The 18240-nt window shown below is 38.7% G+C and overlaps 1 protein-coding gene across 1 annotated transcript in view; it reads left to right on the top strand.

Moving 5' to 3' along the window:
• Positions 1 to 18240, top strand: part of bcas3 (BCAS3 microtubule associated cell migration factor) — a 281126-nt gene that overhangs the window by 91873 nt on the left and 171013 nt on the right. The window contains exons 17-21 of the mRNA XM_026367844.1: positions 6115 to 6239; positions 6472 to 6637; positions 6719 to 6816; positions 13231 to 13331; positions 16442 to 16638. Of these exons, the coding sequence (XP_026223629.1) occupies positions 6115 to 6239; positions 6472 to 6637; positions 6719 to 6816; positions 13231 to 13331; positions 16442 to 16638 (687 nt within the window). The remainder of the gene's footprint in view (positions 1 to 6114; positions 6240 to 6471; positions 6638 to 6718; positions 6817 to 13230; positions 13332 to 16441; positions 16639 to 18240) is intronic.

Raw genomic sequence — 18240 nt, 5'->3', positions numbered from 1 at the left:
GCCATCACACTTTTTGTTTTTTTGCCATGTGGTTTCTTTGAGCCACCCACTAGAAACTGACATCTCTGTCTTCTTCTTTTCTTCCTCTCTGTTTAGACCCGCCATGATGTTTTTCCAAGAATAATGCCTTTGTGTTCTGTATAACACATATTGTTCAGATTTTCCTTTAGCCTTCTTTCGTTGCTTTTTTTTCTTTCTCCAGTTGTGTGTGTGTTTGTACTAGTATTGTGCTCTGTCATATTCTGGTTTTATTGTGAAAAGTGTCTTGTGTGGATATAGGAATGTGAGTGATGTGTTCCTGCTGCCTGCAAAATATTTTTGTAAACAAAGATAAACCAAATTTTAAATTAGTTTAGTGTTCTGTTCACTAAACAGAACACTAAAGTTAACTTTCTTAGTTAACTAAGAAAGTCATTACATAGCTGCAGTGATTTATGATTTTTATATTTACAGTTTACATAAATTTATAAAATGGATATTGAAAGATATTACTGAGACAGAAAATTATTCATTGATTTTTAACATCCTTAGTGAGCATTTTAGCCTCTTTCAGCTCATTGTTGTCCTTTTACATAACTTTTATAACACCACAACTTTATTGCTTTTAAGAGCCTCAAAGGCAGGAAACAATCCTAGGTGTGCTCAGTGATGGCTGTTTGTTAAAGCATCATTGGAAAACAGCCACGTCAATCAGACCTTTAGTCTAGATCATTTTTCTTTTGTAAAAGTAGATAAACTCCAACACAAAAATGGCCCCATTTGATGAGGTGTTTGCAGCTATGCAGATGGTTTAAGCCAGTTTACAGAAACTACAACCCTTAAGTCTTTGTTCTCCTTCAATAATCAATGAAATGATTCATGATCTTGCCATTCGCAACCCCAGCTTCTGTTTTAACTAAAATATATCATCATCAAACTGAAGACACTGATAAAAACAAATCAGGCTGAATAATAAGCAAAAAAAACAATGTGATTAAATTTTAGCAAAATTTTTAAATGTCCAGCACTTAAAATCTAATTTTTTTAAAAAGCATAACATCTTCCTCTTAAGGGACATTCTTCTTGTGGGAGTTGAAGCCAAGTCTCTTGTCAACGCTGTCTTGTGAAATCAGATGCTTACAAGCTTTTAAAAGAAGCCCCATTATGACAGACTCACTTATGGAGAGATGATTGAGTGGCTCAGTGAAGTGAACTTTTCCCTTCCCAACTCTCTGCTCCCCTGCTCCTCTCTGTTGACTCCATTCACTTTAGGAAATGAATAGCATGTGGTGCCTTCCCCAAGTCTTGGGTTTCATCTTTTGTTGTGGGCAGTCACTCATACTTTTTAATTGAAGTTTTTTTTTTTTCTTTCTGTCTTCATCCACCACCCACTTAATCCAGGTCTTTAGCGATTTCAGAGTGTATATTTTTCAAAGGTATACACCATTAGCATTCAAATCTTGACCTTCACAATAACTGCCTTGAGCTCACATTTTGCTAGAAGAACCTATATTGTTTCTCTAATATCATATGCCCTGAGATGTGAGCTGTGACGGCCCATTTACCAATTTCTGCTTCAGCCTTCTCAAAGCTCAGTAGTGCAGAGTGTAGGTAAATAGTTTGTTTCCTTTTTCCACATACTATTTCATGTCTATCATGTTATAAGTATGCATTGACTGTTTCTGTAGATGACCTGAGCTTACTCCAATCTATTAAATAACATTTGAACATTTGTACATGGCTCATAAGGTGGAGTTAAAGAAACAGGAACAGGTAAATAGTAAATAGTAAAAAGTGCTACTTCTCCTTGAACATTTGATGACCACTCCAGTGTTCATCCAGTTGACCCAGTGGTTGTCATTAGTGCTGTGTGTTCAACATAGCCCCAAGGCTGCCTCTTTTGCAAAGGCTGCTGTAAAATAATAAATGTGACGTTGAAGGATGTGTCCTCCACATGACTGCCTCTCTCACGCGTGCGCTCTGTGTGTTTAGATCCCTTCTCAGTTGAAGTCTTTATACCAGCTTTTTCTATGATGTGAATTAAGCATATGGCCCAGAATCAAAACAGTGACTGACGTGCAGCTCTTTGTCACTGGATGGGCAGCTAAAGTGAACTGTATCATATTTGTTCTGAAAATAAATGGAAGCTGCCACTGGACTTCCATCCCCCCTCGGAGGCGCCTCACGTTAGCCCCGGACACTGTAATGCGAAAGGACTTTGATGGTTGATGTCGCAGATTGAATTATGCCCTTGAGGAAAAGCTATTAGCTCAGTCAGGAGTCCTCATTTGTTAAATTAAAAGTGGAAATGACATGTGAGTAGTCTTTTCAGTGAATTAAAGTTGTAAAGAAAATGGATTCCACTCCCTGCTAAAAGGCAATAGTGGGAGAAAGAATCTTGTGAAGGGAGAAGAAAAAGGAGATTTGCTGTTTGTTTAGTGACATCCATCTCCCCCCACTCTCAATTCCCTTTTAGTATATTTATATTTCATAACTTATTGATATTAGGTTACTTTTTTCATAGCTTTGTGCCATTTGCCAACCCACTTCCATACCACTGGCCCGCTCCAAAATACTGGTTACTGTTCTCTGTATGGAGAGCAGAATTAGTCCTTGTCTATTGGAGTTGTGCCTCTTTGTCGAAAGGGCAGAAACCTCAACACTTTTAAGCCACTTCAAGTGAGATCAGAAGGAAAAGGATGATTTAAAACACAGATGAATAAACTTTAGTGGTCACTGTACCCAGAGGAGATGAGAACTGAGCTGTGATTTTTGGTCCTGTTGGCAGGCTTAGTGCCTCTTCAAAGAGGTCCAAACCCAGTTCATCAGCTATAAGACCACAGTAGGGAACCAGTATTACAGCCTGCTGTCAGAGAAAAACTGATCAAAAGTATATATATATATATGTCCATTTGATCAGTCTTTCCGAAATGGCTGCAAACAATTACCTCTACTGTTCATTGTTGTTAATTTTTGTATTCTATTCTGTTTTAATCTATTATATTTTATTCTATTCATCTCTTCATGTTTTTTGTTGATTTATTATTCCACTTATCTTTATCAAGAATATCAGAACATCAGGATTTTCAGCAATTAAACACCTCATCAAAGAAGAACTTATACTTTACAGATCTCCCACACAGTCGAAATCAGGCAAACTATTCAGTATTGTGCTTTTGAGCAATGAATAGAAGTCATACTGTGTGGTATCTTATTCCTAACAGATTCCTTGCTTCCCCTGCTCATATTCCATTTAACATGTCCCTTTTTTATTTTCTTCATAATCAATTTACCTTTAATTTGTCTTATTCTGACCCAAGATTGTTGAGATTGAAAGAAGGAAGAAAGGGGACATATTTAAGGGAAAGCTGTAAGGTAAACACTCATCATAACTAGCCAATATCTAACTAGACCTGTTTGTTAAATGCTTTATTTCTGACAGCACTGATAAACAGGCCAGAGGAAGAGCTTGGAGGAGTAGACAAGGACACTCTGGAGTTAGCCAAGGCAATATCCTGAGTGTGGGTTTATCTCTCGCTCTATCTACTTTTCAGAGACTGGGCTTACTGTGGATATTTGGTTATTCAGCCTTCTCCTCTTGACCCAACACTAATAAATACAAGCTACGAAACTTGTATATAGGCCTTTCTTATGACTACCATCACCACTTCCTTTTTTCTGATCCCTATTTCACACGGCATTGGCCAAACAAAGACATCAACATCTCCTTGGATCCAGGGAGTAATTTATGAGGTGCTGACAGTCTGAAGGCAAGGGAAAGAGTTCTGCCAGCAATGGGTCTTTCAGCACCAAGTACCATGTTAGTTGAACTATTGGACACACCAGACAATCCCTACAAGCATTACTGATGAACTGCACTCCTACATGCATTACATAGTTTATTCAGTTTACATACAGTATATAATCATCTTCCCGAGAGGCAGCCAACTTCTTCAGGTTCCACATATCCACAAGAGGGGGATGTTTGATCTTTGGCAGAGCATTCTGTATATGCCAACCTATGCTGAATATTATATAAAAAAAGTAATAGCAGTAGATAAAGACATTTTTATGCTGCTACTTTAGCATTTAGCACCTGTGGCAGATCTAACTTACTAAATGTTGAATTTTGTACAAGTTATTTCTGAATGTGTTTTCCTCTATAAACCTTAGCTTACCATTAAATTATTTTGACCACACACTGATTCCAAAGTCAGAAATTCATTTTAAGTAAGGTTAGCACTCAGTAAATGATGTAGGTGTGGCTAAGTGGCAATTCATTCATCCACATATTCTGTGAACCACTTACCCTCTTTAGATGCCTTTAGATGTTGACATGCTGCACACACAAATCAGTCAAAGATATAGAACTGCAAACCTACCACCCATTGTCTACAGACAGCACCAGAAGTGCCAAAAGTTGTATTTTGTGTACTTTGCCTATAGTGGACATAGTTTAGTTGGACATTTGTAGTCTTGGGCTCAGGTGCTTTTCATCAATGACATAAAATTTCCCTGTTCTTAATAAAGTTTTTGTTTGAGAAGCTCTTTTTTTATTAACTATAGGGGATGTTTCTGCTCATTCTTCTATCAATTCTCGCAGTTGCTCCACACAAACCAAAAATGTGAATCACCTGTGCAAAGTTCTCCTTTAGCACACTTTAACTGGCATTACAAAGTCACAGAATAAAAAGTTCTCCAACTATTTCTTTGTCTTATTTTAGCTTGGTTTTTTTCAGCCAATGAGTGTGGACAGAAATGAGCATGTTGCTTCCATATCAGTGTGGTTTCTAAAGGTCAAAGTTAAGCACACCTCTGGGAGTGTGTGACACCACCATGGGTCTTCAAACCCTTAGCTCACCAAATATTTGATGTGGTGTGACCACGGGTTGCTGTCCAGGTTGGTTATAAGGCCAGACAGTAACACAAGACCTTGCTACTGTTCACTGATCATTACCATACGGGGAGCCCTATTGCAGCTGAAATCCTTTCTGTGTTTTCTTTCTCTCAAGCAGTCCTGACGGGCTGAATAATCTGATAACTGCCAATAAATTCTCTGCTGCTGTGATCAAAACAAAGTGAACCATCTCGGGAACATAGGAAACGTAGCTTGGGTTTTTCTGTAGCGAGGTGAACATTCAATTGAGAAAAAACAATTAAAACTATGATATTTATTAAAAATGTCCATGTGATGTAAAGGTTTATTAATTTTTTAAAAACTTGGAAAAACAAAGACATCACTAAAAAAAAAAAGCAACATGAACATATACAGTATCCTTTTTACATTAGGAAAACTCTTGATTACATTACATTGTTCACTAGTCACCAGTGATGGTGACACACATTTTAGAGATTGACACTACCATTGTAACGCCAAACATAAAACAGAAGCACAGTTAGTTAACTTACTTGTTGTCACATAACATTCAAACAAGAAGAAAATCTATGAAAATTGTGTATTGAGCAGGTGGACATTTTGTATGGCGAGCGTTTTTGAGGTTTGAACTGGTTTTAATATTCTGATGTTTTCTCAGCATTTCATACATCTGCATTTTGTCAGTGCAAAGTTAATTTTCTCATTTTTTGCTGCTAAGGTGGATGTGTTATTTGCGGGCATTTTAATTTTCCTTTGCTTAGCTTCCTGCATGCAAAACAACCACATATTCCAAAGTGTTCCATTTCTTGTCTAATACTGTTATTGACAAACATGTTGTTTTCCTTTATAAAACAAATAAGAGTTACAGTATTTAGATATAGGGCTTAAAGGTTCATTAGTTTTCTTTTAACTTCATATACATAATTATTCTCTAAGTGAGACCTTGGTTGTAATGCTTGTAATGGTCTGTACAAGAATTTAATCTTTTAAGTCTGGGCAGTCTTTTTGATGTGAAATTTCCAGGATTGCTCATCAGAGACTATCTGTGTGATTCACTACAGTCAACATTACTTAAGAGGGGCAACATGACAGAAAGCATAGTTTATCTTAATTCTGACAAAATTAGGAGAAAAAAAAATTAAATAGTAATTTTACAAAATGTTAAAACCTACCAACACTTCTTGAAGCACTGCTGGGGCACCGCTGCAGTACAGTTTTTACTTAGTATTAAGTTGTTTTGTTGTTTTTTCCTCCTGAAGCAAAGCGAAGCCACCACCTCAGATCTCCCCAAGCAAGTCCAGTGGAGGAGAGTTCTGCGTGGCTGCCATCTTTGGCTCATCCCGCTCCTGGTTTATCACCAACCCCAGCTTGAAAAGAGAGAAAGGTTAGATCAAGGTCACGGGTGCTTTTCACATTGTTCTAGCCAGTGTACAAGCCAAATACGTGACCCCAATAATGAAGGCCAAGAGGCCAGTGGATGCAAAGCCAATTGATAGAAATTGTATTCCTCTAAAAATGTAGTGGAATGTTTTTCCTCTATTATTTAGAATGTACCTTTTATCTTAATTTCTTGGAGCAGCTGAAAAAGAATTGTGTCATTGCCTTTATCCTCACAGATCAGTCAAGGCAGTCAGTTGTTGATTCACTGTACATCATCAGTTGCTATGGTAACCTGGTGGAGCATGTCCTGGAACCTCGGCCAATTAGCACTGCTCAAAAGATTAGTGATGATACACCCTTGGAGCTCAGCACCTGTCCAAGAGCCTGCTGGAATCTAGCCAGGTAGTGCTTTGTTGATTACTTTATCTATAAAAAGTGTCCCTAATACTGTTGGTCTCATAGGTGATTTCTCTTCTTGAGCAGAACTCCACAATGGAATGAACTGCAGCCACCCTTCAACTCCAACCACCCTTTGGTGTTGGCTTCAGACCTGGTGCAGTATTATCAGTATCTTCTAGCTGGTAAGAACAATTTGTTTTTTCACAGTAGATGTACTGACAGTATGAAGTTGTGTTCAAATAAAATGCAAAGCAGTATTCAAGGGTTGCTGGATGCATCCTAAGTTAGTGGAAAACATTTTCGTTTGCAGTTTAATTTATGGGAAAGTAATTTAGAGACACAATTGTTTCAACTTTGTTCAAATATCTAACTTTTTTAATCTGCATATATAATTAACTATGGGCCTGCATGTTTTTTTTTTGGTCTCGGGAATACAATAGAATAATAGAAAAATATAGGTTTGAAGGCATTTTACACATTCATACCCAAGTGTGAAGAATTTGTAGTAAAATCAAAAAGATCATACAGATTTATAACTTATTATTATAATTATTATAATTATTTTAGATTTCTCTATTAAGATACTGTGAAAACATAAAATGAGCCATCCATCAGAAATGTTCAGTTTTGAAACTTACTAGAAGTTATTTACTAGTTACTTTTTCTGTGAATCTCAGATGCCAATGTCGAATTTACTAGTAGGATTTGCATGCAATTGTAATGATGTAATTACCTTTGTGTGTTTATTACATATATTCATCATAAAAATACAGGTCTTTACATGTTTTAGTTGCACAGACTCACACTACCTACAGTACAGTAGTCTTTCCTCTTGATGTTCCATGTTGACTGTGTTGAAAGCCAGCCATCATTCTCTCATTGGTGCCACATGCTGAGTAAAAATCTTTCCAGTCAGGAGCCATAACATTTCTTTCCTTAAAGATGGAAGAGAAAAGTTTTACCTTAACTCATATTCTGTGAATTCTGGCAGAAATTATCCTTGTGTTTCAGTTGCACATGAAATCTATTCTTTGGTGGCTACACTACACTTCTGCTTCAGGACATGCTAGCACATTGCTATGAGATGCTGCACTCAGACCAATTAGCTGACACCCTAAGCTCCCTCTAATTCAATAACAAGTACATAGCAGTGAGCACTTTAGGTTGCCATCTGAAAGGCTAATTGACAAAAGTGCAGAGTGCACATGGATGGCCACACACGGAATCAATCCACCCCCTGGAATAGGCTGGCGTTTTGAGCCCACTCCATAATTATAAACACACAAAATCTGTAATTAGCTTTTGCGGGTTCTCTGGGGCAAGTAGTAGCTGTGTTTCCCCTAGCCATCCTACTCGTGTCTGTTGACTTCTGTAGTGCTCCGAGTCTAACTGGTAGGATATTTTCCCAAATTAGTGCTAATGGTCTCCCCTAGTGTCAGATCGATGAGGACGCGTTGGAGTGATGGGCACAGGCATCAGCCTATTCCATCATTCTCTCTTCCAGCCTGGGCAGTGGAACAGGCTGCATAATGAAAGAGATTCATTGCATTAACATTTACATCCAATTAACAATAGCCAGATAATGCAACTGTGTCCCTTCATTCCTCAAATCAACCAAGGGTGAACTGAACTGAGGTCAAGACGCTATAAGCATAATTGTTCAGCCCTTTCCCAGTTGGCCCAGCTTCTTATATGCCACCACCACTGACCGAGTTGCTCTTGGAGTGCCACCTTCCATTTCTATGCTTTGTACCCGAACACAGCCTCTCAACATCCTGTTTCTCAGCATGCATCCCCTTGCCAGCGCTCTCCTCTGCTGTTTCCTCCAGGGCTTGGCAACATAGCGGAGAAGTGATCCAGGAGAAAGAGTCAATTTGACCTTAGGGTGAATTACAGCACAGCCATACGCTGCTTATCCAGCCGACTCTTGCTGAGCATCAAGATCAGACCACTCCAAAGGAAATTGAAAAGACACAGTTTATACTTGCAGAAGAAACTATCTAGGTCTAATTTACATTGGCAATACTGCTGTCACAAGACAGCACAAAAAGCAAAAAATAAGACAACTCAGAAGTTGTACTATTAGACAAGAAACAGAACTCCTGTGAAACAGCAAGGGAAAAAATTCTTGTCAGCTAATTATCGCACAAAAAGAGGACGTCTCTAGAAAGGTGGTGCAAGGCAAAAGAGGTGGCAGCATTAGATTGACAGGCCGTGGTCTCCGGTCTCGTGGCTCTATATTGGATGACCCAGCCTGATTAAAAATGCAGTATGCATGGAAAGGAATAGGAAGGGGAGAGGAAGGGCCGGGGTCAGGCCAGACCGGAGCCTCCAGGACGGGATGATAAAAGGCAGCGGTGGCGCCACTTCATGGTCACTATCTCCACCTGTCCATCTGTAGCAGCTACTGGCAGCACTCAGCCCTGCAGAGAATGGCAGTGCACAGTACTGCCTTGGAGAGATAAGAAAGAAAGAGACACACATTATAGAGTGTACTCATAAATAAAGTAGATGCTGTAGTACAATCTGGATTAATAACGGCATTCTCAAGCCAAGTATTTAGTCTTTGGGAAATCCTCTATATTTAGCTGAGTAAATATAACTATCCATTGGATAGTATATGAATGGGCCCCTTTTGTTTTTGCTTTTGGAATGACTTCTCTAGTCTTTATAATAACAGTAACTCGTCTCATTTTTTTCTTTGTTATTTTTTATTTATTCATTTCACAGTATGCTTTCTGACACCTCTTCACTTCACCACAAGGTTGCTCTGAAGCAAACAAACCAGTGAATAATTTACCACCCTGATTTCTGGCTGGCTCCTTTGAGGCTGGTCATGATGGCAGTAGTGTCTATGCTTTTTGACCACAGCCCTTCCCCTTACTACCTGTCATATAATGTGCTAATTGTGGAAACTGACTGACTGGCTGACTCGGCCACCCTCTCGGGACTTTGAGGTCCATGACAGGCCAGGCACAGTTGCCTCGTCAATAGATCTAATTGCTCTGAGAGAGGGGCCAGAGTGAAGGCTTTGGAGCATCAGGCGTTTTGTAAAGAGAAACCATGGCGCCATGACTGGGTCAGTAATCAAAGAGAGGCAGAGAAAGGATGGGGTAAGTGTAGCGCTGGCTGAATGAAGGAACTGTCACTCAAATACGCCTTGAATGATACATAATGACTAAGCTATCCCAGTCTGTCAATATGCCAGCACCTATCTGCCAGAGTACTACTCAAAAGAGGAAAGCGAGAAGAGAGGAAAGTGAGAAGAGAGACAGGTGGAGCAGTCAAGCCTAGCAGCCCAGCAAGTCAAATGTCTGGTAACCAACCATGGCAGGCCAAAGCCGAGGAAGGGAGAAAAAAAACAGGCTAACAAAATGAATCTTTAAAAAATACAAATGAAAAGAAGATAAAGGTGAGCAGAGTGGACAGACTGACAAGAGAGCCGTTCTCTGTTCACCGTACAGATCTATCAGATTGTTAGCCCCTTATCTGTCTTTGGAAATCACCCTGTCCAGCCCCTGGCCCCAGGCCCCTAGAGGTTGGGCTACATCAATACCTAGGCAGCCTTTGTTCTTGTTCTGACTCCCTGCTTCATTGCTCTGGCTACCGGCCTTCAGCACAGCACAACTCTCTCCACAATCTTTCTCTAGCTATAAGGAAGTTTTTCTATTTACATGATGTAAACATTATGCAGTAATCATACACAATCGTAAGTTGTTAAATGAGCAATAGGTTCATGGAGTTCATATCCCTTTCCCCATGAATACTATTTATCATGTTTTAGTAGATTTTATGGAAAATTATAACTGTTTATGGATAAAATAAGTAGATAAAGCTGTTTGGCTGCTACTACTCCAGCCAATGAATTATCTGGGAAATCAAAGAACATTGTCACATTAATGCAAAATATTTATGGCAAGGTTATCACACCACAAAACTACTTATTTAGTTACAGTGGTGCCCTAAAGAGGCTGTAGAAAGGGAGGAATGCCATGGGGAGCAGAGCTTTTTATGTTAACTAGAACAGTTAAATCAGTCTAGAAATTTTTTTGTTTAACTTTTACCACGACACAGTGTTTTTTAGCTGTTTAATTGCCAATTGTAACAACAGCATACAAAATAATTGTTACTGTGACGATCATTGTCAGTATTAGATATTTAAAACCTTCTCTAAGTGTGGAGGGCTACAACTAACAACTAATTGTATCATCCATTAATCCATTCCTTTTTAATATGTTGTCAATTCATATATTAATTGTCACAAAGTGAAAATTTTTTTAGCAATTTAGTTTGAGGTGCTATTTACAATAAACCTGTTTTTTATATCTTTAGTTCCAAACCCAAAGATATTTTGTCTGCTATCACATTTATTGAAGAAAGATTGCAAATCCTTATGATTAGAAGGAAAAAAGATGAAACTACATTGGCATGACCTGTAGAATTATCGGATTATCACAATTGCTGATTATTTTTCTGTTCATCAACTTGTGGATGATTTCAGTTTAGCATTGTGGCCTTGCTGGATCACATTTAATTTTTATACGTAAAGTAGAACAAATACAAAATCCCAAGATTTAGCTGAGAAACAAAGAATGTGTTGCCATTTTGTAATAGGTCTGCAACAAGAACCATTACAGCATGGCAAATGTGGTCAAAACATTTTTTTTTTTGGGTCATCCCAAATGAAATGGTCCAAAAAATGTTGCCTGACCCATGAGGATGACCACTAGCTCACCACACCAGTGCAACTCTCTACATTGAAACCCCCACCCCCAGTGGAAACCTGATCTAGCCAGTCAACCAACTGCTTTAGAACATCAATAATTAATTAGGGGACAGCTATTGGCCCCAAGGGTCAGAGAGCAAGGAGAGAAAGAGAAAGAGAGGAAAAAGAGTGAGAGACAGGGGGAGTGAGGGCAGGCGGAGGAAATAGAGGAGTCGTGATTTTGTTTAATAAGTAACAAGCACAGGGTTTGTTCTTCTTGCTTCGATTTGAAAAGGACACAAGAAACCTTCTCTCTCTCTCTCTCTCTCTCTCTCTCTCTCTCTCTCTCTCTCTCTCTCTCTCTCTCTCTCTCTCTCTCTCTCTCACTCTCTCACTGACACAAACTTTCCTTCCTGCTGACCTTTGTTTGGAAAGGGTTCGTTCATCACATACACGCATTTCATTTAACTCAAACATGGCTTGGAGCTGCTACAGTCTAGCAGTCTTTATTGTTTTGATTTAATTTTTTTTCATATGGTTCAAATGCTGAATGTTTCCAGATGTTCTAAGCATCCCAGTTGATTGTAGATCTGAAATAATAAGTAGTTGAAAGAAAACCGAATCATCAATTTTGAAATCAAAGGATTATTTACTATAATTTCAAGTTTTGAGAATCTTTTCTCAGTTCAACTTTTTGTAATGTGAATATGTTTCAATATACTGTAGTGAGTAAAACAAAATAAACATGTTACATTTTTTTTTTCATTAAACAATTATTGATTGAATTAATGGTCAACAGATTAATTAACAATGATGACTGTCAATATTTTATAGTATTGTTTGTGTTTCATGTATAGTGTTTAGAAAATAGCTTAATTTGAGATATTGAAATATTAGAATTTCTTAAATTAGTATTAGTGTACATATTCAAATGGCAATCCCCTCTTTTTCCAGATCTGTTGTATGTATTTATTTTGAGTTTTGTAGGCTATAGCGCCTGCTCACTTTACAATATTTAAATTTTTCTTCAAATACAGGTATACGCACACAGCAAGCACTACTGCAGAAGCAGGTGTAAGATACATGCAGATCTCATAGTTCAATATATGTAGGCTGGTTGTTAGAGTTGATGATGGTGTCTAACACCAAACTACCTCCATCAAGTGTGTATGAACACCTGGCACACGTGGAAATGTGTGCGGATAAAGACAAGAGTGCCACCTGTGCTACAGATGTAGACTTGACAAGTTTATTAACCATTCCTGTCTTAAACCAACCCCATCCCTGAGGTTAGGGACAGAAAAAAAGGACTGATTCTTCACATTTGGCCTCATTCTCCACGCCTGCTTATTCAAGCTTGCAAGAGCCCCATCTGTCTGCTGGTCTGTGTCACTCTCTTCCTCTCTCTCGTTACCTCTCTCGCTCCCTTTCTCTTTCTCTCCCTCTCTCTGCTTTTTCACACTCAATGGCGTGCACCTATATGCTAATGTGAGCAGGAATCCATCCCTCTCTTTTATTCCCTGGTTTTTGATCTTAGACTTGATTTGACTTGACTGTGATTTAAACATCAGTTGTCATCCAGTTGTACATTAAATCGTTAATTAGAATATGTGATCTACTGCCCTGCTTTGACTCCTTAGTTGGCTTTTATTGATAGGCTTTACCAAGGATTGGAACTATGTTTTTCTGTTGGACACAGTGACTATTAGAATTTTAGGGACCTCTTTTAGCTAAAAGAAACTACTATGAAGTTGAACACTGGCATAACACTTTGGCACTTTGGCTTTTTTTTTTCAGCTCCCAGATATCAATATCATGATTGCATATAAGATCGTATAACCATTTATTTGATTCTGTGTGTGTTTTTGTGTGTGCGTGTTTGTTCTCTCAGCTATGCCCCCAGGAAGCCCAGGCCCAATCACGCGTCACGAGTCATCAGACAGCTTGGCGTCAGACCACAGTGGTCAGGAGGATGAGGAGTGGCTCTCTCAGGTCAGACCTCTTCTGTAACCAACAATATGTTGGTTTTCTGACATTACCTGACTGCTTTTAGCTTTGATGAGAGTTAGCTTGCTGGTCATGGTGCACTTTTGCAATGCATTTGTTTCATTACAACAGTTGCTTTAATGAAGTGTTGTCCCTATAGCCAGAGTTTCCGTACCTTCAATATCAATGTGCAACAAGAATCTAATAAGAAGATTATTCCAGGTATTATCTTAAATATTAAATATCTCTATATCTAACTCTTCAAGATTGACATATTTTGTTGTTGACACTTTAGTTGTTAGAAGTCAACACACAGTTTGTGTTGTGATGAGGGCTAAACACAAAGGCATACTGTTTGTTCTAATTCATACATAAAATGTGTTTATTGGAACACCTCTGCACGGTTGAAACTACCATTCTCTTTTGATCAGGCATTTTTCCTATAATTTATAAATGCTCATTTCTGCACAACAAGTTTGGGCTTAATGGTGTGGGTGAATCAAACACTACACTAGATTTATGACAGTCGAAACATACAGTAATATTTGACAACATTTTCTGTTATTGACACAATGTATCTATGATAGAAAATGAAAAATCTTTAAAATATTTATGTTGGCAAAGATTCTCATTCATCCAGGTGAGGTTATCTGGAGGTTGAGTTTTGACAACTGGACTTCTCTATTTTTATTTTCACATATAGCAATTGGATCTCAACTCTTGTGATTATGATGTCATGTGCATTTAGTCATTTATTTATCTTTCACAATTCTACATAGTGGTGGAATTTTCACATTAGCTGGTGAAGAAATATTATAAAAAACTAGTACGCACAGTCTTTCAGCTTGGTTAACCCTCATAGCACTCATTTCTGGTGCCGGCAGGTAACCCGCTACATTCTCAACATCAATAATTCCGCTGCATGCATAATTGATTTGTTAAAATGCACCCCACTTAGCTTGCAGGAATTGTGGTTCAAGTTTGTCATGATAGTTTGCCAAGAGCAAAACTATCAGTTGCACTAACCCAGATCTTGGGCAACTTCCTGTCAGAACAGTGGTAGTGATGCTTTCATCAGTTGTTGGAGATGTAACAGTCAAGCTCTTTGTGCCTTACCGCATACCTGGGATGATTTGGAAGCGACTCTTCTAGCAGAACATTAAAAAAATAAATAAATAAATAAATAGATTTACGACCAAAGGGCCCAGTCAAAAACAAACATTCATCAGGTCTCATCAGATCAGTTATGCACAGTAGATAGTTTTTACTCCAGTTCCTCTTTAGTATTTGGTGTGTTGAGAAATGCGAAATATATATAGACTCAACTGAATTAGAGGCTAAGTACTGTCTCACGGATTTCACCGCATCATATAACTGGCTTTCATTAGATTATCAGCAGGCATTTTGGTGTTGGGATTTAGGATTGATCGGCCATTTCCTAATTAAATGTGAGTGTTCTGACCCTCTGTGTCAGCACTTCACATAACCTGGAGTTTCCCACTTCAGCCAGCTGCCATTTCACCATTTCAGGAGCTTCGATTCAGTGTCTGGCCAATGATTCACCACTAATTTAGAAAACAAAACTATTCATCAGACTTTCAGGAAAAAAGATTTTCAAGCAGACAACACAATCACCTTTAATCACCAGTAAGTTTCTACAGTTGACAAGGAAAAGTATTACTTACTCTTAAGCCAGCTGTTAATTGACAACAAAAACTCCTGTCCAGCTAGAGTGTACGTCAGGTCTCCTCACAGCTTTTGTCAATTTCATAAGCAATTTTAGTCTTTCCTAATATGCAAAAAATATTAATTTATAGATTTTTCACTGCAACATTACAGTAGATAAGGTTCCTATTTCTGCCTTGATGATGAGCAGCTGGTTGTTTGTGGCAGCAAACAAGTGATTTGCCTATCAATTGCTATAGGATAGCTCAGTAACTGTGCACAGAGCTTAAAGTCTGAGGCTATATGTCACTGGCGCTGGTCGATGAGACAGGAAGGGGAGGAGGTGTTGGGGGGTTGACACTGGACTGTAACATCTGGACCTTCCATCCTGCAGCAGAGAGAACCTTGGCAGCTGTTCAGCTCTGCTGCTAGGCGTGACAGTGGTGGTGTTAACTGGCAAAACACACACACACACAAAGTGGCAATCCTCCTCCCTCCTTCTGTGGCCTAATTTGCACAGCTGTGACAGAGCATATATATCTAAACGTGTATATAAATATGTGTACTGTACATGTGTGTAGGAACACAGATGTAAAATAATTAAGAGTGTGCAAGCTCTCAATTTTGTCTGTGATGTTGGCACCTGGCAGCCAGAGTGGATTGAGACTTTGAGCTGAGAGCTGGGTTGAGGTGAGACACAAACACGTATGGCGTAATGATAATGAAATATGACTGGTGAAACACCAAGAGCCACATTAAGTGCTGTTGGGAAATGAAAAGTCAGTAGGCAGAAGATGGTTATTCAGTAAATACAAGGCAAAGAGGAGATGTATACCAGAGGAGGCAGTAACAGTCCAATGTTTATGAGTCACCCACTCTGTGGCCCTCTACTATCTTACTTTCAACCAACATTAGTGCCACTCAGCTCAAGCGCCCATGGACCGCCTGCCATGCCATCACCATCTTGTTCTCCCAGTAGGCCTCACCTCAGCCTTACCGCGATGCTGTTGCTGGTGTCACACCTCTATTAACCCTCCGGGAAGGCTTCCCATCATGCCGCCAGCACTCTCAACATGCACAAGACCTTGATGAGTTCTGACATCATCTTCAGACTTGCAGTGGTGCTCCTTTTAGTAATGCTTTTAGTTGGATGCCATGTAAGTGGCTGAGTTCATCTGAGTACTGCATGGGATCTTTGCAAATTGGCAAATAGGTTGACACCAAACCTGCATGTGATATTCACTGATGATTACTTCACATAGTCAGTATTCCATCCTTCTATCTGTAACCAATTGGTAATGAATTAGTCGAGGATTTTCAACATATTTAAAGAAAACATTTTTGTGTCAGTGTGAGAAATGTGCTGACTGTAACTGTAAATATTTCTGAATTTATATAATATAAATTCTCTCACCTCAGTAACTTGTATTTTGTACTATTTTTATTTTCAGGTGGAGATTGTGACCCATACAGGACCTCACCGGCGCTTGTGGATGGGCCCTCAGTTTCAGTTTAAGACCATTCACCCTTCAGGGCAAACAACAGTGATCTCCTCCTCATCCTCAGTGCTTCAATCCCAAGGTCCCTCTGATGTCCAGCAGCCCCTCTTGGACTTTGACACTGATGACCTGGACCTACACAGCCTCAGGTACTTTAAAACTCTAAAAAATGATATACGGAGAAGTAAAACTCTGGCCTTAGAGCTTCATTACACTAGATATTGGTGTAGAAACACACTATGTTTTCGATGTGAATTGCAAAAAGGGTCTGCAAAAGGTCATGCCCATGTATCTTTTAAGTATTTAAAGAGGCTGCTACTCTGATTTACCAGAAATTATGCTGAAAGGTCATGGTTAAGAATCATATTCTTATAACCATAGATGTGACCACAATAATCCCACTGGTGTAGGCCACCTTACACTTATTCACTAAAACAACTCACATAGCTAATGTCATCAGATCCAGCTAAATTTGAGAATTTGAGGCATAAGATGTTACTTAGCTGCCTAGTTTGTTTTATTCACTTTAAAAACTTAATGGATTATGGTTTTGGGTTCGGGACTACAACCCAGGATCAGAATAATATGTACAGGATCAAAACTACATATACACCCACTCAAATGTTTTATTTAGTTATGCTAAAAATTCCAAAATGAGGGTGCATCGCCCTATGTAATGATCTCTCCTTTCATCCAGCCACACTTTTCAATTGATAGTAGGAGAGTGGTGTGTCTGCAACCTTTGTTATGCACATGTGCTGTTGTAGAAAGCCGATTATGTTTTTACATGGCAGAATAAAGAGTTCTTTGGGAGAGGTCTACCTCAGGAAATTAGGTTTCTCTAATCCTCTATCCCAATTATGGTAACCAAGTTTCCCATCTACATGACACTTAACAAATCAGCTTACTCCAGAAAGCCGACTGTAACCTGGTGACTTAAGTGCATGTAAACGCACTGATTGTAATGGACTGAAAAGCTGCTGTGAAGCCAGGCTCCAAAATGAACAGCTTCAAGCTGAACTAAAGTTTGTAGCTAAACACATGGACAAAGACAAAGCCTTCTGGAGGAAAAATGTATAAGCCAGAAAACCAACACGTTTAATTAAACCCTACCAATTTTGCAAAGAAGATGGATCAAATATTCAACACGATTCTGACAGACCCTCTGGCACTTCACAAAGACTTGAGACTCAACTCAGACTTGGGATTTGTGACTTGTGAAAAATCGTATTATTTTATATATATATATATATCATTATGTACTTGAAAGGTTTGGACATTGTTGACCTTATGATTTTATCAACATGAGCAAACAAAATTAGAAATTCACATAAACATCCTGTTGCTTTATAGGTTAGATGAATTTAAAATTAGCACTAAATATTACATATATATTTGTTTTTCACAGATCTCAGTAAAGGAGTCTGTAAAATGTATATCAATAGGAACAGCTGCTGTGGAGAAATAATGAGTTGGGCTATTGCCTAAATAAACAACAACCAGTTAATTGATGTGTTTAAATCTGACGAAGAATATATTAATGTGGAAAAAGCATGAACTCTGCTATAGTGGTCTGTGTGATATGACTGCTTTTGACGTTTATGCTACGCTTCTCATTGTGAATGCAGCAGAGCACAAGCACCACAACGCAGTAACAATGCAGCACAATTATGTGTTTTTACCTTGTTTAAATCAGGTATAAATGATAAACAAATGCTATAAAATAATCACACACATCTCTAAATCAGACT

The sequence above is a fragment of the Anabas testudineus genome, chromosome 13 (genome assembly GCF_900324465.2).
Source record: "Anabas testudineus chromosome 13, fAnaTes1.2, whole genome shotgun sequence".
Classification (NCBI taxonomy): Eukaryota; Metazoa; Chordata; class Actinopteri; order Anabantiformes; family Anabantidae; genus Anabas; species Anabas testudineus.
Note: the sequence above shows the minus strand (reverse complement) of the source record. Positions and strands in the feature narration are given on the sequence as shown.